The 20594-nt window shown below is 39.6% G+C and overlaps 1 protein-coding gene across 4 annotated transcripts; it reads left to right on the top strand.

Annotated features, from left to right (window-relative positions):
* The first annotated feature begins 910 nt into the window (after nucleotides 1-910).
* On the top strand, nucleotides 911-18706 carry LOC132824708 (apoptosis facilitator Bcl-2-like protein 14). 4 transcript variants are annotated; one of them, XM_060839378.1, is made up of 6 exons: nucleotides 911-1004; nucleotides 7673-8091; nucleotides 10756-10875; nucleotides 10965-11032; nucleotides 11138-11419; nucleotides 16215-18706. In XM_060839378.1, the coding sequence occupies exons 2-6, from the start codon at nucleotides 7680-7682 to the stop codon at nucleotides 16245-16247; spliced, it is 915 nt and encodes a 304-aa protein (XP_060695361.1). In that variant the 5' UTR covers nucleotides 911-1004; nucleotides 7673-7679; the 3' UTR covers nucleotides 16248-18706. The 4 variants fall into 4 exon arrangements, with proteins under 4 accessions (XP_060695361.1, XP_060695357.1, XP_060695358.1 ...); XM_060839374.1 differs by having other exon boundaries at nucleotides 10962-11032; XM_060839375.1 differs by lacking the exon at nucleotides 911-1004 and adding an exon at nucleotides 1197-1267 and having other exon boundaries at nucleotides 10962-11032.
* Nucleotides 18707-20594: the final 1888 nt, after the last annotated feature.

The raw sequence follows: 20594 nt of genomic DNA, 5'->3' as shown, positions 1-20594 counted from the left end.
TATCCACTTCACATTTGCCTTTAAAATAAGGAAAGGTTAGGGTCTAGGCTACCTTCCTAAAATACATTGGGTGGGGGTCTGGCCTGGTCCATAATAAAATGCTTTAGGTAGACACACAATGATATTAGGAAGGAAATTCCAGGATGTTCCTAGATAGACAATCACAATTATTAGGGAGTGATTGCAGACAACGATACTATCCACGCCATCATTGTGTTCAGCCGAGGTGGAGAAAGTGAGGACTGCAGATGCTAACTATCAGAGTCATGAGTGTGGTGCTGGAAAAGCACAGCAGTTCAGGCAGCCTCAGACCAGCAGGAGAATCGACGTTTCGGGAATATGCTCCTCAAGGAGTTTACGCCCGAAACGTTGATTCTCCTGCTCCTCGGATGCTGCCTGACCTGCTGTGCTCTTCCAGCACCACACTCTCGACTCTACTCAGCCTAGGTATATGGAAGTCATAATTTGGAGATGCCGGTGTTGGACTGGGGTGTACAAAGTTAAAAATCACATACCAGGTTACAGTCCAACAGGTTTAATTGGAAGCTCAATAGCTTTCGGAGTTTCAGCCATAATCACCTGATGAAGGAGGTCGCTCCGAAAGCTAGTGTGCTTCCAATTAAACTTGTTGGACTATAACCTGGTGTTGTGTGATTTTTAAATTGGTATATGGAGGACTTGTGACAAAGTGGGTAGCATTCTCACGGAGTCAGAAACTGTTGATACACGTCCACATTGTCCTGGCATTTGTGGTCAAGGAAGGATATGATAATGATGCAAAGTTGTTTGTCATTCTGCAAATCCTTCCAACATTGTACAGTGGTAGACAAGTCTTGCGCAAAGGCTTAACTATCAGTTGTTTCCCATGTGATCTTATTTGCTTAATTGCTACTGTGAGCAGAGCAGATCTCACCGGCTGCAATATAGTTACTGGCGGGTGTCACTTACTGCAGACTTTACAACAGGTTCTCGTAGAACAAGAAAAGCTAAATTACACACATAAGGTTTGTAATTACTTTTGTGGTACAAACAAGTACACGGTAATAGTGCTTTGGTGATACTAAGTATGAAATTGTCACATGTCAAAATCAAATATCTGATAATAGCCATTTTTTTTAAAAACACGAAGAGAATTGCAGAGTTGTTCAGTGGAACGACCCACCCTTCTCTAGGCGCTCTTTAGTTCCCGGACGTTCTATTTCCCCAAAAGTAAATTGAGCTCTTAAAACAACTTCTGCACTCGGAATTTGTGGTAGCCGCATTTACTGTAAGTCCTACTGAAATTTTCGGGTTTATGTTGTTTTGGTTGGCTCATCATAATAACAAAGTAATCCTGTTTTCTGGACGGTTCAATTCTTCGCTTTCATTTTGAAACTTTAATTTTAACGCGGGCTGTGTGTTTCACGCTTTTAATTCTGTAGCAGCAATCTATAGTTCGCTGTACGAAAGTTTTTTTTATAGTATCTGATGTTGCTTACCTATACCTTCTCAGTTTGCTACTTCTTCACTAATATGGGTATATTGTACATAGCAATTTATTGAGATGAATGTACTTTATAAACCCAGAAACTGTTAATGAGTAATTAGTTATTTATTTTCTATAAATTGTTACTGAATCCAGGCTTTATTTGCTAGGATTTAAGCTTGTTATAATAATTTAGCTGAAAAACTGCAAATTTTCAAAATTTTACTATATTGATGTAAAAAGGGTTTCACACAATGGCTGGTCAAATAGGTGAGAATTCTATGAAGTCAGTGACAGAATGTGTGGCTACTCTTTATTTCTTGAAGCTCTATGAAGTGCTGAATCTGTGGGGGAACAAGGAAAGAAAATATAAGGATAGAAAACGAAAGTGAAACAGAAGAACGGGTAGCCAAACCGGATTGAAAGGAAAATCTTGACTATGCCAGGGATTTGAGATGTATGAAACATTGAGCAGGGAGTTAGAGAAGTAACATCACACTGGTGACCAAGACATGAATTTTTTTTGAAGAAATACAAAAGTAAATTTGAAGCCTCCTGTGTTAAATTTGTAATTCTGTACACTTACACAATTAACTGTGCAATTAAAGTGATAAACCAATTGTGCAATATGTGCCTTTAAGTCCAGTAGAATGTGTGGAAGTCATAAAGGGTTTTAGCTAATGACATTTTACTACAATACGTTAAAATTACCTCTAGGATGCTGATCATTGGGCTCCAGATAATTGTGACAATGTACAAACACAAAATGTGTAATAAAACTCTGTGGAAATCCAGACACGCTGACTCGATAGAAGTTACTTGGGAAGTTTGGATTTCCGATGGGCAATTCTCCAAGAGCTCTCATGAAAACTTTGGACAATTCCAAGTTACTTACCTGAATAGCTATCCAGGAAGTGTTAAATGGGTATTTAAGCTGACTGTCTCTGTCTCTGCCTCTTAACTATCAGTTCCTGACTAGTCCTCAATTAGATTTGGTTACCATTCCCTATTACCCTATACTGGCAGGGAAATTTGCTAGAACTGCTTGGAAGGATTTAAACTAGTAAGGTGAGGGGGTGGGACCCAGGGAGATAATGAGGAAAGAGATCGATCTGAAACGGGTACAGCTGAGAACAGACGTGAGTCAAACAGGCAGGGACAAGGTAGGACTAATAAACTTAAACTGCATTTATTTCAGGCAAGGGGCCTAACAGGGAAGGCAGATGAACTCAGGGCATGGTTAGGAACATGGGACTGGGATATCACAGCAATTATGGAAACATGGCTCAGGGATGGGCAGGACTGGCAGCTGAATGTTCCAGGATACAAATGCTACAGGAAGAATAGAAAGGGAGGCAAAAGAGGAGGGTGTGTGGCATTTTTGATAAGGGATAGCATTACAGCTGTGCTGAGGGAGGATATTCCTGGAAATACATCTAGGGAAGTTATTTGGGTGGAACTGAGAAACAAGGAAGGGATGATCACCTCATTGGGATTTAATATAGACTCCCTAATAGTCAGAGGGAAATTGAGAAACAAACTTGTAAGGAGATCTCAGCTATCTGTAAAAATAATAGGGTGGTTATGGTAGGGGATTTTAACTTTCCAAACATCGACTGGGACTGCCATAGTGATAAAAGTTTTTAGATGGAGAGGAATTTAAGTGTGTACAATACAATTTTCTGATTCAGTATGTGGATGTACCTACGAGAGAAGGTGCAAAACTTGACCACCCCTTGGGGAAATAAGGCAGGGCAGGTGACTGAGGTGTCAGTGGGGGAGCACTTTGGGGCCAGCGATCATAATTCTATTCATTTTAAAATAGTGATGGAAAAGGATAGACCAGATCTAAAAGTTGAAGTTCTAAATTGGAGGAAGAACAATTTGGACAGCATTTGGCAAGAACATTCGAAAGCTGATTGGAGGCAGATGTTTGCAGGTAAAGGGACGGCTGGGAAAATGGGGGGGGGGGGGTCCTGAGGGACAGGATGTACATGTATTTGGAAAGGCAAGGACTGATTAGGGATAGTCAACATCACTTTGTGTGTGGGAAATCATGTCTCACAAACTTGATTGAGTTTTTTGATGAAGTAACAAAGAATATTGAGAGCAGAGCAGTAGATGTGATCTATATGGAATTCAGTAAGGTGTTCGACAAGGTTCCCCATGGGAGACTGCTTAGCCAGGTTAGATCTCATGGAATACAGGGAGATCTGGCCACTTGGATACAGAACTGGCTCAAAGGTAGAAGACAGGTGGTGGTGGTGAAGGGTTGTTTTTCAGACTGGAGGCCTGTGACCAGTGGAGTACCACAAGGATGGGTGCTGGGCCCTCTACCTTTTGTCATTTTCATAAATGATTTGGATGCAAGCATAATAAGTTTATAACTGCAAACAGTTAATAAGTTTGCAGATGACACCAAAACTGGAGGTGTAGTGGACAGCGAAGAGGGTTACCTCATTACAACAGGATCTTGACCAGATGGGCCAATGGGCTGAGAAGTGGCAGATGGAGTTTAATTCAAGGTGCTGCATTTTGGGAAAGCAAATCTTAGCAGGACTTATACACTTAATGGTAAGGTCCTAGAGAGTGTTGCTGAACAAAGAGACCTTGGAGTGCAGGTTCATAGCTCCTTGGAGTCGCAGGTAGATAGGATAGTGAAGAAGGCGTTTGGTATGCTTTCCTTTATTGGTCAGAGTATTGAGTACAGGAGTTGGGAGGTCATGTTGTGGCTGTACAGGACATCGGTTAGGCCACTATTGGAATATTGCATGCAATTCTGGTCTCCTTCCTATCGGAAAGATGTTGTGAAATTTGAAAGGGTTCAGAAAAGATTTACAAGGATGTTGCCAGGGTTGGAGGATCTGAGCTACAGGAAGAGGCTGAACAGGCTGGGGCTGTTTTCCCTGGAGCGTCAGAGGCTGAGGGGTGACCTAATAGAGGTTTACAAAATTTGAGGGGCATGGATAGGATAAATAGACAAAGTCTTTTCCCTGGGGTCAGGGAGTCCAGAACTAGAGGGCATAGTTTTAGGGTGAGAGGGGAAAGATATGAGACCTAAGGGGCAACTTTTTCATGCAGAGGATGGTATGTGTATGGAATGAGCTGCCAGAGGATGTGATGGAGGCTGGTACAATTGCAACATTTTGAGGCATTTGAATAGGTATATGAGTAGGAAGGGTTTGGAGGGATATGGGCCAGGTGCTGGCAGGTGGGACTAGATTGGGTTGGGATATCTGATCAGCATGGACGGGTTGGACCGAAGGGTCTGTTTCCATGATGTACATCTCTATGACTCTGACTCTAACCACCTGACTAGTCCCTGACATGGCTACACTTCCTGACTCCACTAATCACCTGACATCTTACTCATTTAAGATTAGAGTGGTGCTGGAAAAGCACAGCAGGTCAGACAGCATCTGAGGAGCAAGAAAATTAACGTTTTGGGCAAAGGCCCTTCATCAGGAATGAGGCCTCATTCCTGAGGAATGGCTTTTGTCCGAAATGTCACTTTTCCTGCTTCTTGGATGCTGTCTGACCTGCTGTACGTTTCCAGCGCCACTCTAATCTTGACTCTGATCTCCAGCATCTGCAGTCCTCACTTTCACCACCTTTATTCATTTACCTCATCCAGCCTATCTATTCACTTACTTATCCAACCATTTGCTAACATTTACACTGGACCTTTAGACCTATCTTAAGGCAGTTTGTGCTATTAAAAGGAGGCATTGTAGTGATGGAAAATGAAAGACCAGACCTAATAGTTGAAGTTCTAAATTTAGAGAAAGGCCAATTTTGATGGGATTAGGCAAGAACTTTCAAAAGCTGATTGGGGCCAGATGTTTGCAGGTAAAGGGATGGCTAGAAAATGGGAAGCCTTCAGAAATGAGATGGCGAGGGTCCAGAGAAAATATATTCCTGTTGGGGAGAAAGGAAAGGCTGGTAGGTATAGGGAATGCTGGATGACTAGAGAAACTGAGGATTTGGTTAAGACAAAGAAGGAAGCATATGTCAGATATAGACAAAATAAATTGTATGAATCCTTAGAGTATAAAGGCAGTAGGAGTATATTTAAGAGGGGAACCAGGAGGGCAAAAAGGGACATGAGAAAGCTATGGCAAATGGAGTCAAGGAGAATCAAAAGGGTTTTTACAAATGCATTAATGACAAAAGGGTGATGGGGAGAGAATGTGACCCCTCAACTATCAGCAAGGTGGCCTTTGTGTGGAGCTGCTGGAAATGTGGGAGATACTAAATGAGTATTTTGCATCAGTACTTAATGTGGAAAATGACGTGGAAGATATAGAATGTAGGGAAATAGATGGTGATATCTTGAAAAATGTCCATACACAGAGGAGGAAGTGCTGGATGTCTTGAAACGCATAAAAGTGGATAAATCCCTAGGACCTGATCAGGTGTACTCTAGAACTCTGGAAGCTAGCAAAGTGATTGATTGATTGCTGGGCGGCTTACTGAGATATTTGTATCAATAGTCATAGGTGAGGTACTAGAAGTTGAGTAACATGGTGCCACTGTTTAAGAAAGGTGGTAAGGATAAGCCAGGGAGCTATAGACCAGTGAGCCTGACGTCAGTGGTGGGCAAGTTGTTGGAGGGAATCCTGAGGGACAGGATGTACATGTACTTATAAAGACAAGGACTGATTAGGGATAGTCAACTGGCTTTGTGCGTGGGAAATCATGTCTGTCAAACTTGATTGAGTTTTTTTTTGAAGAAGTAACAGAGGATAGATGAGAGCAGAACAGTGGACTATATGGACTTCACGAAGGCGTTTGACAAGGTTCCCCATGAGAGACTGGTTAGCAAGGTTAGATCTCATGGAATGCAGGGAGAACTAGCCATTTGGATACAGAACTGGCCAAAGGTAGAAGACAGAGGGTTGCTTTTCAGACTGGAGGCCTGTGACCAGTGGAATGCCACAAGGATTCGTGCTGAGTCCACTACTTTGTCATTTTATATAAATGATTTGGATGCGAGCATAAGAGGTATAGTTAGTAAGATTGCTGATGATACTAAAATTGGAGGTGTAGTGGACAGTGAAGAAGGTTACACTAGATTACAATGGGATCTTGATCAGATGGGCCAGTGGAGTGAGAAATAGCAGATGGAGTTTAATTCGGATAAATGCGACGTGCTGCATTTTGGGAAAGCAAATCTTACCAGGACTTATACAGTTTAAGGTAATGTCCTAGGGAGTATTGCTGAACAAAAAGACCTTAGTGTAGTTTCATAGCTTCTTGAAAGTGGAGTTGCAGGTGGATAGGATAGTGAAGAAGATGTTTGGTATGTTTTCCTTTATTGGTCAGAATATGGAGTACAGGAGTTGGGAGGTCATGTTGCGGCTGTACAGGACATTGGTTAGGCCACTATTGGAATATTGCATTTCTGGTCTCCTTCCTATTGGAAAGATGTTGTGAAACTTGAAAGGATTCAGAAAAGATTTAAGGATGTTGCCAGGGTTGGAGGATTTGGGCTATAGGGAGAGGTTGAAAAGGCTGGGGCTGTTTTCCCTGGAGCATCGGAGGCTGAGGGGTGACCTTATACAGGTTTATGAAATCATGAGGGCCATGGGCCCTGGGGTCAGGGAGTCCAGAACTAGAGGGCATAGGTTTAGGATGAGAGGGGAAAGATATATAAGAGACCTAAGGGGCAACCTTTTCACACACAGGGTGGTCCGTGTATGGAATGAGCTGCCAGAGGAAAGGGTGGAGGCTGATACAACTGAATTATTCTAAAAGGCATTTGGATGGGTATATGAATAGGAAGGGTTTGGAGGGATATGGGCTGGTGCTGGCAGGTGGGACTAGATTGGGTTGGGATACCTGGTCGACATGGATGAGTTGGACTGAAGGTCTGTTCCTGTGTTGTACATCTGACTCTACATCCGTTTTCCCCCCCCCACAGTCCTATCCACGCTCCACTGCCATTCTCTATCACAGTGATAAGGCCCTGACTGTTTGACCATCATTTCTGCAGAAACAAAGCTTGGAACGCCTAGCAATAATGTGGATCAGCACTGAGACAGGCATATTTGAGTGGAGCAGCAGTCTAGTGATTGCTGCTGTCTGGAAGATCGGGTCAACTGTTTCTTCTATCTGCATGTGCTAACCACTGATTTTGATTTTTCTCAGCAGGGATATGGGATATATTGTCTATAATATTAAATGCATTTTGTTCTCATTTTCTAGGTAAAATATGGGTCCATCTGATGCAGGAGAAGGTAGTTCCATGTTGGACTACAGCTCTACAGATGATGACAGTTGTGAGTTCAGAATATTGATGGCCTACGCACAAAGGACTTTGCCAATGGCTAAAGCCTCTAAAACTGTTAAAGAGGAAGCCCACATGCCTTTAGTTGAAGAGAGCAGTGGAAGTGCATCAAAAGTTGAATTACGTCAAACAGACAAAATCCAGTTTGATGGAAAAGTGAAAAGTCCTGCTTGTAAAGTCAAACACAGGAGAAAACCTCTATGGAAAAGGATTCCATGTTTACGAGGAGAAACCGACAAATCTGACATTAATTTGAAAGAGCAAGGAATGAAGGAAGAGGATAAAGTGGAATGCAAATCTTCACATGAGTTTGCAATTCCAGACACCACACAACAAAGTAAGTGTTTTTGATTCATGATAGTAAATAATGTCTTTAAAGGAGAGGTTAGAGAGAGAGAGAGAAAGGCAGACAAATTATAATATTTGGAGCCTAAGTTGAACACCTCCGACATCAACACTCTCGGAGCATTATCTCCGGTTGCTGGATAGATCAGGAGACAGTGAGATCTGCAGATGCTGGAGATCAGGGCTGAAAATGTGTCGCTGAAAAAGCGCAGCAGGTCAGGCAGCATCCAGGGAACAGGAGATTTGACGTTTCGGGCATAAGCTCTTCTTCAGGATTCCTGAAGAAGGGCTTATGCCCGAAACATCGAATCTCCTGTTCCCTGGATGCTGCTAGATCAGGAAACATTTCACCCTGTTCCCACCAACATTCTGGCATAGTTTGTTCAAGTCGAGCACCCTCCTGCACCTGTGTGTGAGATTTGCAAATTCAGCATGTATTGCAAATTACAGCTGTTGATCTGTGTGGTTTAATTTTTGGGATAAAGTGCAACAAATATTGAGTGATAAGTGAAGACATTCTCTACTTTTTAACTGTACATGACTCAAAGTTACTTTTACTTTGTTCAATATTATTAAATTAGTACCAATGCTGAGCAATCAGATTTACAGCATATTGTCAGAACAAGTTGGATGGAACATTGCTCTAAATTGAATCATACTGCAACCAGATCCATTTGATGTAGATTCTATGCATTAATAATAAGGATCATATTCCCTTCCTCAACAGGATCCCTAATGATTGGTTGAGCTTGGTCAAAATTTTGGAACTCCTTTCTTTACAGCATTGTGGGTTGCCTACACCAAATAGACTGTAATGTTTCAGAAGTCAGTTTGCTACAACCATCTCGCGTTAAATTAGGAAGGTAGTAAATATTGGCATAACCAGCATGCCTATGAAATTTTTTTTTTAAAAAACTATGCATTAGATGGGTTTCAGAATATTTTAAAAACCGGTCTGACTTGATTTAGTTCATCTCCACTAAGCAGAAGAATATTATATTTGTCTAAATATCATCCTTGAGTTAGTGAGGAGAAAATTTGACCAGGGCTGTCTTTCCACGTGTTGTATATGGTTGTCATTGGATACGTAAAACCCTGGGTGGGTTTGGATTTTTCCTTTAATCTCACAATTTGTTCATAACTAACGTAAATCTTTGCATTGAATAGTGTCCACTTAGTTACATAATTGAACGATTAACAGCATCCATTGAATACTCTGGTGAGGAAGAGAAGAAATGGCAAAACCTTTAGATAAGAATAATGAAATGAAGTACTGTGGAACTGCCATGTCCATAGGGACTGCACTCTCCTGCCATCTTTGGTGGAGAATATTCTCATTTGTTTTCTGTTGACAGTGTTTGTTTTACGAAGATATGCACCCTTCAGCTTGTAGAAATTAAGCTCCAACACCGTTCAACGTGTGTGTGAGACTGTTTGTGCCTAGGTACTTCATAGCTTTTTGTTTTATGCTATAACACTATTAGTTTGAGAAGATATTTTATACAGTAATTTCTCCTATGAGGCCAATCCATCCTCTCCTTCTTCTAAATATATTTCACACCAATTTCCAATGCAATAGAAATCTTTTGTGAACATTACATCAGAAGCTGTCTTGTAAAATGCAGGATAATTCTATTTTTTTTGCATAACATCAAGGTGGTCAGTTCAAACAGTACCTCCTGACCTGAAATTGTTTATCATTACAGACAATCAAGTTTGTTCCTGCCAACTAATTCCATTTTTTTACTAGTGGGTTAAAAACTACTGGTTCTGTAACAATCTAAATTAGATTTGTTGCCTTATGCAATAAAAAGGGTAATTGTGAAGAGATTTGATTTAAGTGGCTGTGTACACAATCTATTCTTATTTACCTATAAATGCATGAGAAACTGTCAGATGGACACTTGACTACATTTAACACTTTGATATTTGTTTTTAATAATGCACAGCACCACCTCTAACTGATCAACAAATGCAGTGCCAGGTATACAATTTCTAATGGCTTTAAAGATAGGTGATTTTTTTTTTTGGCACTATTTAAGATATGTGGCTAGCTTAGACATCCAAATTGCTTTGAAAACAAATAGTTATCTATGTGGGTTTCCTCCAGGCGCTCCAGTTTCCTCCCACAGTCCAAAAATGTGCAGTTGAGGTGAATTTGGCCATGCTAAATTGCCTGTAGTGTTAGGTGAAGGAGTAAAATGTAGGGGAATGGGTCGGGGTGGGTTGCGCTTCAGCGGGTCGGTGTGGACTTGTTGGGCTGAAGGGCCTGTTTCCACACTAAGTAATCTAATCTAATCTATGTTGTGATGCAGGACTTTTGGATGAAATTAAACTAAGTATTGCCTTGTGGACCATCAGAAAGTGAACTAGAGAAGGATACATTTAGTAACTACTTAGTTTAATTTAATTGAGAAGCTAGTGTTAAAGCCAATTCCACAGATTTTACAAAATGACCACCACACTTCTATACTCACAGAAAACCGGAACCTGACCCTTCTTCAAAGTGCATTTTTCCACTTGTAGTGATCGCACCATTTCTGATAGACATGATATAATCCTGTATATAAAAAAGTTGTTTGCGATATTCATCTTTATAAAAACAGTTTGGAAGCCATCTGATTTTACAAGTTTAAATTTGTAACTCCTATTTCAGATTCACCGCTTTCTGTTAATGATCAGGTTGCTGAAATGTTGCAGGAGATTATGAACTCCAAGATGCAGAAAGGTACCTTCCGGGTGCTTCGTTCCTGTAGTTTGGAAGTTGATGGAGCTGGTACGTAGTTGGCAAGAATAATGATCTTCTGTTCTTTTAAAAAAAAATTGTAAATTTTACCAATAAATAATGGACTTCTTTTACAGAAGATCATCAGAAAGCCATAGACCAGATTATTGCAATATTGACCACCGAAGGAGACCATATAAATGAAGAAGTAATTCACTCAGATTATTCCTGTGATATGTTGTAAATGTCAGTAATTAGACAATAGCTTTTCCCTGTTTGCTTAATTAATTTCCTTTTTTTTTATCTGTTTTAGATTAAAAAGGACCCCCAGTTTAGCAAACTATTTGGTGAAAACTCCTCTTTTTCAATTTTTAAAACCATTATGGATTCTGTTCTTGAAGCAACCTTGCCTGCAGAAACAAATTCTGAGATGGAGAGTGAAACAGACGGAACCTTGAAGAAGATTGCCTTTGTTGTACATGCGACCACTAGGTTTGCAGCTGCTGGTCATCACCCAATGGCTCGAATTATGGGTTTTGGTGCAAAGTATTTGCAGGAACACTATGATACTTGGGTCATGCAGAATGGAGGATGGGTAAGTTGATTTGACAAATTCTTCAACATCTAATCCTGTTTTCACCTTGATGAATATATCTCCATAAACACCAAGGCAACTTTTCAGTCTGGTTAACTGGCTCATGAAACCAAACATGCATTTGTCAATGAATCACCATTATGTAGGTTTACATTGCCTTTGTCATTTGAAATCCCTTCCTGAGTCAATAAAAATTCTTCTCACTCTACCTTGCACATCTGTCCATGGCCTTGCTCTCCCCCCATTCCTACAGTTTGCTCCAATTCTGCACCCTTTCTAGATTCTATTATGTGATGGATCCTTTGTGCAATCACCTTTGGGCCAGATACATAAAAAAACTTTGGAAATTTCTGAGGCGTGTGTGTGCGTGTGGTTCTTCCTCTGACTATGTATCTCTTGTCAGCACCCTCTTTCCTTGTGGGGAAGAAGCACCTGGAGTATGTGGTAGTTTGCCATCCTTTTTGGTCCTCAGGATCAATGGCTTGGATGAAGGAGTGAATGAATGTGCACACCTTTAATGGATCTTGAGGGTGATGTAACCATTATCCACAGCAGATGCTAAACTGATCATGATGGCAGCCAGATGGTTGCATGATTCACTTCACTGCAACAGCTTGTGGCAACAACTGTCTCTTGGCCAAAAAAAGTCAGTCCATGCTTTCTGCAGTGATTTGCAATGCAATTATTGAGTTGCTAATGACCTCCGTCTGGAGTGAGTGGATAAGTTCCTGTAAGAATGTCAACATTTAGTGTCTACCTTATGCTGGAAATGATTTAAGCTGCTGAAGTTATTCTGGTGTTTCAGCTGTTATGGACCAGTCCAGACCCCCTCAAAACATTTCCAGAAAGTAGCCCATGCCCTAAATTATAATCAAATTGGCCCTAAATCCCATAAAAAATTAGACCTTCCAGTGCCTCTGGAGGAAAAAAAAACAGGAAAACATAATCTTGTTAAAGGAGCAGCAGCATCACACAGCATCCAACCCAAAGTACTGAAGTAACATTTCTTGGAACTGGGTGTCTTAACGAAACTACAAAGCTAATTTAGGGAACTCCAGTGTCATCCCCAAAGCTTTCAATGGAGCTGTTCCAGGTACTTTGATTTGCAATACTACAGAGCATCCTTGCATATAGAAACCCTATCCAGTTAAAAAACTGAGCTAAAAATTAGTTTTCAAAAGTATGTCATTTTTTAAATTAACTTTCCCATTTGATTAAACATTCTCTGAATAAAAAGAACCTTCAAACACTGGTCCACTTTTAAGCAGAGTACCACAATAGCATGTGGATTCTTAAAGCAATCTTTAATACTTAAGGCAGGGATAGACAGGTTTTTAGTCTCAGGGAATCGAGTGATGTTGGAAGTGATCAGGAAAGTGAAACTGAAGACCAATACCAGTATTGAATGGTGGAGCAGGCTTGATGGGCAATTAACTGTGGATATTAAGATTATTGATCTTCCCAGTGCCCTGGATAACTGATGTATAACAATACTATTCTATTAGTCTTCCTAATTACATTTTGAACCTGCAATCTAGCCTTTGCTTAATTTATGCATGAGGACATCCAAATCGTTCTGCATCTCTCATCTTTACAATCTCTCTGAATTTAGATAGTGCTTTTTTAAAAAAATTCTTCCTGCCAAAATGGACAATTTTACATTTTCCCATGTATTGCATTTTCCAGATGTTTGCCCACTCGCTTAACATACTTGTATCCCTTTGTAGCCTCCTTACATCCTCTTCACAACTTGTTTTTCTAACTGTCATCGCAAACTTAGCAACTGTGCTATCGGTCAGCAAGTAATTTCAATAAATTTATAAAATGAGGGTTTCTCACTGATCCCTGAGGCAGACTATTTGTTACAACTTGCCACGCTAAAAAAATACTAATTTATACCTACTCCAAGTTTTCTGTTCACTCTCAATCTTCTGTCACTGCCATGACATTACATGAGCCTTTATCTTCCTCAATAACCTTTTGTGACACATTATCAAGTGCCTTCTGGAAATCTAAGTCCACAATTCCCCTTCATCCACAGGACAGGTTACTTCTTCAAAGAACTCCAATGAACTGATTGATTTGAATTTGATTTTATTTCACAAAGCCATGTTGACTCTGCCTGGTAACCTTGAATGTATTTTTTAATAAAATACTCTATCAAGTCTTTACTAATAGCTTCTGAAATTTTTTCTCCAACAAATGCTAAGCTAACTGGCCTGTAGCTTTCTGTCAACCTCCCATTTTGTACAAAAGGAGTTAGATTTTCTATCTATTCAATGTAATGGAACCTTCCCTGAATAAAAGGAACCTTGGAAAATTAAAACAACAATATATTGCTTATCTCATTTAGCTGCAACATTTAAGACCTGATACTTAAGTCTATGAGGACCTTAGGATTTGTCAGCTTACAACTCTAACAATTTCTTCAGTAGCACTATTTCTTGGTTCTAATTTTCCTGAGTTCCTCCCTCTCTTCATTTCGAGCAATTTTGGAGATATTCCATTTATCATTCTGTTGTGAAGATCATTGCAAAATACCTGTACAATTGATCTTCCATCTCCTTATTTTTCACTATTATATCATCAGACTCTCTTTCTTTCTTTCTAAAGGGAAAAACTGTTAACTTTTCTTTTGTAAACATTTTTATTTTGACTCTGATTTTCATATTCTGACTGAATTTCTTATTCTAACTTTCATCCTAATTAATCTTTCAGTTACACATTTGCTGTTTTAAATTCTGTCTAATCTATTGACAGGCCATCTATCTTTGCACAGTTTTTTGCTTTTTAAGTTTGATACAATCTTAAATGCTATTTTTAATGTTTTGTTTTTAAAACCAAGGATGGTCTGTCCTCCCCTTGGAAATCATCTTGTTGAAATGTGCCTATTCTATGCATACTCTGATATGCCCTTAAATGTCTGTCACTGCATCTCAATGGATATATCCCTTAACCCTAATTTGCCATCTGACTTTAAAATAGCTCTGTTTTTATGCTCATTAGTGCCTTTATTTAAAACTTTGTCCATCTTTCTCTCCAACTGAATGTAATAGTTAATCAGGGTCGCTGCTACCTAAGGGTACCTTCACTGTGAGATCATTCATTAATTGTGTCATATTTCACAATACCAGTGTAGAATAGCCTATGCTGTGGTTGGAACCCAAATGTGCTGTTCTAAGAAACTGTATTGAAAACATTCTATGAACTTGTCTTGACTATCTTTTGCCTATTGGACTTTTGATTTTTCAAATCTTTGTGTAGATTAAAAGATCTCATGATTTATTGCCGTATCTTTCATATTAGATCCTATGCTTTATCCCTATTCACTCTTTCTATGTCATTACTGTTGGAGGATCTGTACAATGTTCTCAAGTCATGTTTGCCTTTATCATTTCTCATCTCTACCCAAAGCACTTTCTACATTCCTGACTTTATGGTGTCATCCCTCTTGATTATGCTAATACGGTGGCGGCACGGTGGCACAGTGGTTAGCACTGCTGCCTCACAGCGCCAGGGACCTGGGTTCAATTCCCACCTCAGGCAACTGACTGTGTGGAGTTTGCACATTCTCCCCGTGTCTGCGTGGGTTTCCTCCGGGTGCTCCGGTTTCCTCCCACAGTCCAAAGATGTGCGGGTCAGGTGAATTGGCCATGCTAAATTGCCCATAGTGTTAGGTAAGGGGTATGGGTGGGTTGCGCTTCGGCGGGTCGGTGTGGACTGGTTGGCCTGAAGGGCCTGTTTCCACACTGTAAGTAATCTAATCTATCATTAATTTACAGAGTGAAGTCTTCACTTTTTCCCCGGCTTCCAGTCCTTTCTAAATTATTTTTTTGGGAGGTGGAACTTTATACAACAGATTCTTGTGTTGTTTATCTACCCTGCTGTCTAACTGCCTTTCAATGTCAGATATTCTCTTCTTGTAGTCTTAGACCTTTCCACCCAAACTTTGCTCTCTTGTGAATTATTTGGATGTTTCTTTGCATTGAAAGCGCTCCTCTGATCCAACATTATTTCCAATCCTTTACCATTGGATTTGCAAAACTTGCTTAGTCATTTCCCGTGCCATATTGTCAGGTTTTGTGTGACATGAAATCTCTATTCACTCCCTATTACTAATATAAAGTAGTAGTAGTTAATGGAGGATGGAAGAAACCAAGGTTAAGGTACAAGAAAATCATACAGGCATGGTTTCATATTAATTCCAATATGTGGTGTAACTTGCAAAAAATAAAATCGTGTCATTTTAACAGCAGGTCATACAGTTAAGTAAATCGATAATTCCATTATGGGTGTGTTTGTGACCATCAGATAAAGAAGAGAATGTCTGGTTCCCTTTATTGAATTAATCCCCTCGTGTATAGATTGTTCACTTGACTGAAGTACAGGAGAGTGGCTGGCATGTATTCAACTGCTCTCCGATTTAAGGTAGAGATTCTGGGAAGTTTCCTTTTGCATGATGAAATTGCTCTTTTAATGAAAGCTAGATAAATCTCAAATATTCAGAGTATACAGCTATGAAAGTTACAATTTAATTACTAGGAACGAAATGTACACCTCTACCTTTATTTTAAAAAAAAAATTATATTTATGCTTTTCCTATTTTATGGCACCATTAGACTACCTTCCCCAGATATGGTATTGTCTGTACATAGGATGTATCTTACCACAGAAGTGACCCATCAGTTTAATAGCTTTTTTCCTTTTTAATATTCCAGAACTGGTTGTCTTTCATCCTAATAATCTAAGGAATACATGTGCTGTCAATAGATAATCCAATTTTCTTTATTTTCAGGAAGAGTTAATCAAGGCAAAGAATACTAACTGACTGCAAGATGTCCATCTGTCACCTTTCCAAGCCAGATTTTTGACTTGTATTTCTCAATCTGGTTCACATTTTGATAAATTAATGTAATGAGATGTTTGGATGTTGAATCAAACATGGAGTCTGAGACATCAGAAATTGAACCAGAATCTTTCAAAAAGCTTTTATTTTTCTCCATCGAAAGTCCTAAAGGCACTGCTCAATGAGTGAGATGAAATGCTATTGTAGGTGAGGAAGTGATGGGAGAAGGGACAAGTGCACAGTACCATAATGTAGGAGAAGTAGGTTTGGAATTCCAATATCAGGAATTCTAGACTTCAATGTAATTGAAATGAATTTTTAAAAAGTGTATTGCTTTAATGTGCAACATGAAGGGCTATCAGATTATTCACTCAAATATGGCAATGTTCAGGCAAGGCCTCATGCACCTACAGGATAGTCAGCTATTGTGGAGCTAACTTCCATTGAATTTTGCCAAAAGGGAAGTCACAACACTTGAGGCTCCATAAAGCTGATGGGCAGCTGTCAGAGAAGCAAGCAAAGACAAAATGCCCTCAGTGGATTGGGAACACCTGTGATCCAATGGAGAATATCTCCTGAAAGAATAACACCAAATAAAAAGAGAACATTGCAAGATATGACTTGTCAACACAGTTCTCCTAGATTCCTGAGTGGAGCAGAGAAAGGAAGAACTGGAGTCACAGTCACTAATGCTGCCTGAAATTGGACACTTCAGCTTCCCACAGGTATCTTAACAGCTCCATTCAGTCTGCATTAAGGTCTAACTGCCACTCAAAAATAGTGTCACTGTCTGCCTGTACCACCCGAAACTCTGATCTGCAGCTGCCTGCTCACCTCTTACCCCACCCCAGCACATTTTGGCTGTACCCTATAATTGGTAAACCACCAGCAATTGCATTCATCTATCACTTCCACCCAGACTGGCTTCACTTAAGATTAAATTCTACCCATGGATTGTATGAAGTCATTTATAACATCCAGGGCACCCAATGGTCTGAAAGCTTATTGAGTTCTTTTTAAAATGTAGTCTTTGTAATGTAAGAACTCTGTGCAAAAATGAAGTCTTATTTCTAGGAGGTGGAAATTTCAAATAGATACTAAAAGATGAGCAGACTTTGTAAAACTATCAAAGAGCAATTAGAAGTCTGTATTTTCAGAGGAAGGTCATTTCCTCAGGATGTTTGTGAGCAAAGAACAGGAGAACTAGGAGCAGAAGTAGGCCATTTGGCCCGTCAGCCTACTCCACAATTCATTTGAGTGTAGCTGATCTGATTGTAGCCCTAATTTCAAGTGCCTGTCTGCTCCTTCCATAAACCTTCAAAGTTGAATCTGCACAGCAAGGAAAAGCTCATTTCATCTTCCATATGCAGAGGTAGTTAAATTGAAGCTGAGAATACCCAGTGACCTCTTGCCCTCTACCTAAGAACTGCAGTTTTAAATTTCAGGAAGCAAGAAAATTGGCCTGAAGCCAGATGGACATTTTAAGTCAAAGATCAAGACCTAATTATGTCACTGGGACCGGACTGCCATATTAAGGTGGGCCTGAATGAAGAAGAGTTCAAACATGAAGGCTGAAGCAGGCTTATAGTGTGACTGATCAAGAGAAAATGTCCCCTTTTTTTTAAAAAAAAATACATTTAATCGACTCCTTCATGAGACCCAGAGGACCAGGAGTTCTCCAATCTCTTTCTGCTCTTCTCCCAGTCTTTTCTGTTGTGGAAGTGAGTCAGTTATTGAGATCTAATTGCTAGATTATTTGGTTCTTGGGTGAACACTCACCTGGCCACAATCACAGAAGCGAGTTCAAATTCCCGTACCTGAGCCAGGAGGCCAGGGTTCAAGTCTGAACTCTTCCAGAATTGTCTGGCATCTCTGATTTACTTTTTTTTAAATCTATTTGAATTTACATTGAATTTTGTTTGGTTATTTTGGTACTTGTACCTGTCCTCCTCCATTCAGAAGCCAATATTTTACCATGTGTAGGCCACAGGCCTGGTCTCCCCAGGGACATGTGATTGTAGGGAGTTGGGTTGGGATGCAGTGTGGTAGGGGTCAGCTGAATTGTTGTAGATAACAATGGATGCAGCCATAACCTAATTTCATTGTCTGGGAAATTGTGGATTGTAAAGACAGTGGGGAAAATAAAGATTAAACTAAATATCTGATATACTGCTAGATGATTCTTCATTTTATAAATTCCCCTTTTTCCTGTTGTGGTCAGTTAGGAGTTGGAGGCTGTACCTTTATACTATCATTAGTAAATGCTGCCAGCTTCCCTAATTCAGTGTATTTTGTTCTTCGCAGAATTGAAAGATATGGAAGTTTTAGACTATTGCATTTAATATGGTTTATATAAATCCAGTCAAACCAATATAAATAGAAATGCAAATGTGTACAATTATGTATAAAAACTTTGTAGAGTAACTATAGTGACAAAGTTCAAAACAAGCATTATATCAAACTAATTAAAGATGATAAATTTGTCTCAGATTGATTTGTGTGCAAGAAGTTACATTATTAATATACTTGACTACCTGCTTGGTCGGAGTATATTCAATTAACCAAGGTTGACAGTTTCCAGTTCTCACTAGAACGTCATGTCAATCGTGGTTCAACCAGTCAGCAAGCTCTTCTCTTGCTGTATAAATGGTTCCTTGTCTAACTTTTTGGTTTCTTGTGTTTCAGTATTTATGTACTTAAGCCAAAGTAACTTTATTTCTTTTCAGCAGTGTTTAAGTTCTGTACTTCCAAGCAATTTGTTTTGCAAACCAAGAATGTTCAAGCACCTGATTACTGCTCCTCGGATGCTGCCTGAACTGCTGTGCTCTTCCAGCACCACTAATCCAGAAAGCACACCTGACTAAACTGACTGTTCCTTCAGATTGTTTTAGTTTTATTTCAGGACCTCACCAATAGATGATTACATACAATGGCCACTAGATGGCACCAATGTCTTTTTTCTAAAAGTAAGCTCAACAATTACATAAAATTACATCGCTAACTGCCAGAAACTGGTTACCTGGTTCAACTAGTCAATGCTGGTGTTTATGCTCCACCCAAGAAACATTCTACTTGTCTTTATTTTAACGCTCAGTGTAGCTTTACCTCCTTTAAACATTTACTCAGCTTCCCTTTAATTTGATATAGATACTCCTTATTACCATATCTTGCATAAATAACTATCTACTAAATTTTCAACTGGATTTATTAATTATTCTTCCATTTAATACCTCTAGTTTTCATCACCCCACAAGTTTAACCTTTTTTTTTAAATGTTTATTCTGTTAAACAGAAGTTCCAGACCTTCACTGCAGGAACTTCAGGGTGAATCACAGTCCCATGACATGAATAGTCCTGAAACAATGCTGAGAGCTCTGTTCCTGGGTGGTCTCCACTGAATAAAAATGACCTTTTATACCATTGGTTAATTACTCATTGTGCAAACGGAAAAGCAAGGATGAATCAATTTCTACCCACTTTTAGGGCATTAATAGGACATGAGTTGTTATTTTACAGTTAAAACTGACTGAGAGTATGTGCTTTAGGCCTCATCTCTTCACAGTGGTGCCTGTTCCTGTTAACCTGCTTAGCCAATTCCAACTGGAAGTTCATATGGTCGTTTCATTTGAACATATTTACCCTCAGATTCACTTTAAAGTTCCCACCTCTTACCCTCTCTAAACACCCTATTCGTAGCCCCTCAGTCCAGGGGAATAGGGCCTCCCTAACAAGGATTAATAATTTAGCAATTCATTCCTACAGCATATTAACTAGAAATTGCATGTAATGAGTTATGTAGTTCCAGGATTAATTCACATTCTCTTCTGTATGCTTTGCCTGATCCTGTTAAGTTTTCTCTATGCCTTCATGACTATTCAGAGAAATGCAATTTTACTTAATGCATTGGCTAGTTTGATGTAAAGTGTCTTTTTGTGCAGTCTGTGGCAGCAATGAAAACCATTCACTTAAAGCCCAGTATCAGGAATAGCGTAGCTGAAAATGTACCAATGAACCTTTTCTGCACTTTGACTCCGTAGGGGAGCTAGCTACTGAAATAAACAGGAAGTAGTTAAAATAAAATACCAACTGTGAATTACTGTGTAATTCAAAATGGTTCTTTTACACTTCCTGCTGTTGTGAAAAGGAGACATGAGGAAAAAAATGTTTTTCCATACTGTGTGCAGAACTATGGAAATAATTATAAAATTATTATAATAAACCTGAGCAAATAGGAGAAGCAATTTGCTACTCCTATTTACTAGAGAAAGAGTGCTACCTCAATCTCACTAAGGAGCTGAAAGGCCAGCTGCAGAGACCTTGAAGGTTTTG

Source organism: Hemiscyllium ocellatum, chromosome 19 (assembly GCF_020745735.1).
Source record: "Hemiscyllium ocellatum isolate sHemOce1 chromosome 19, sHemOce1.pat.X.cur, whole genome shotgun sequence".
NCBI classification, from domain to species: Eukaryota; Metazoa; Chordata; class Chondrichthyes; order Orectolobiformes; family Hemiscylliidae; genus Hemiscyllium; species Hemiscyllium ocellatum.
Note: the sequence above shows the minus strand (reverse complement) of the source record. Positions and strands in the feature narration are given on the sequence as shown.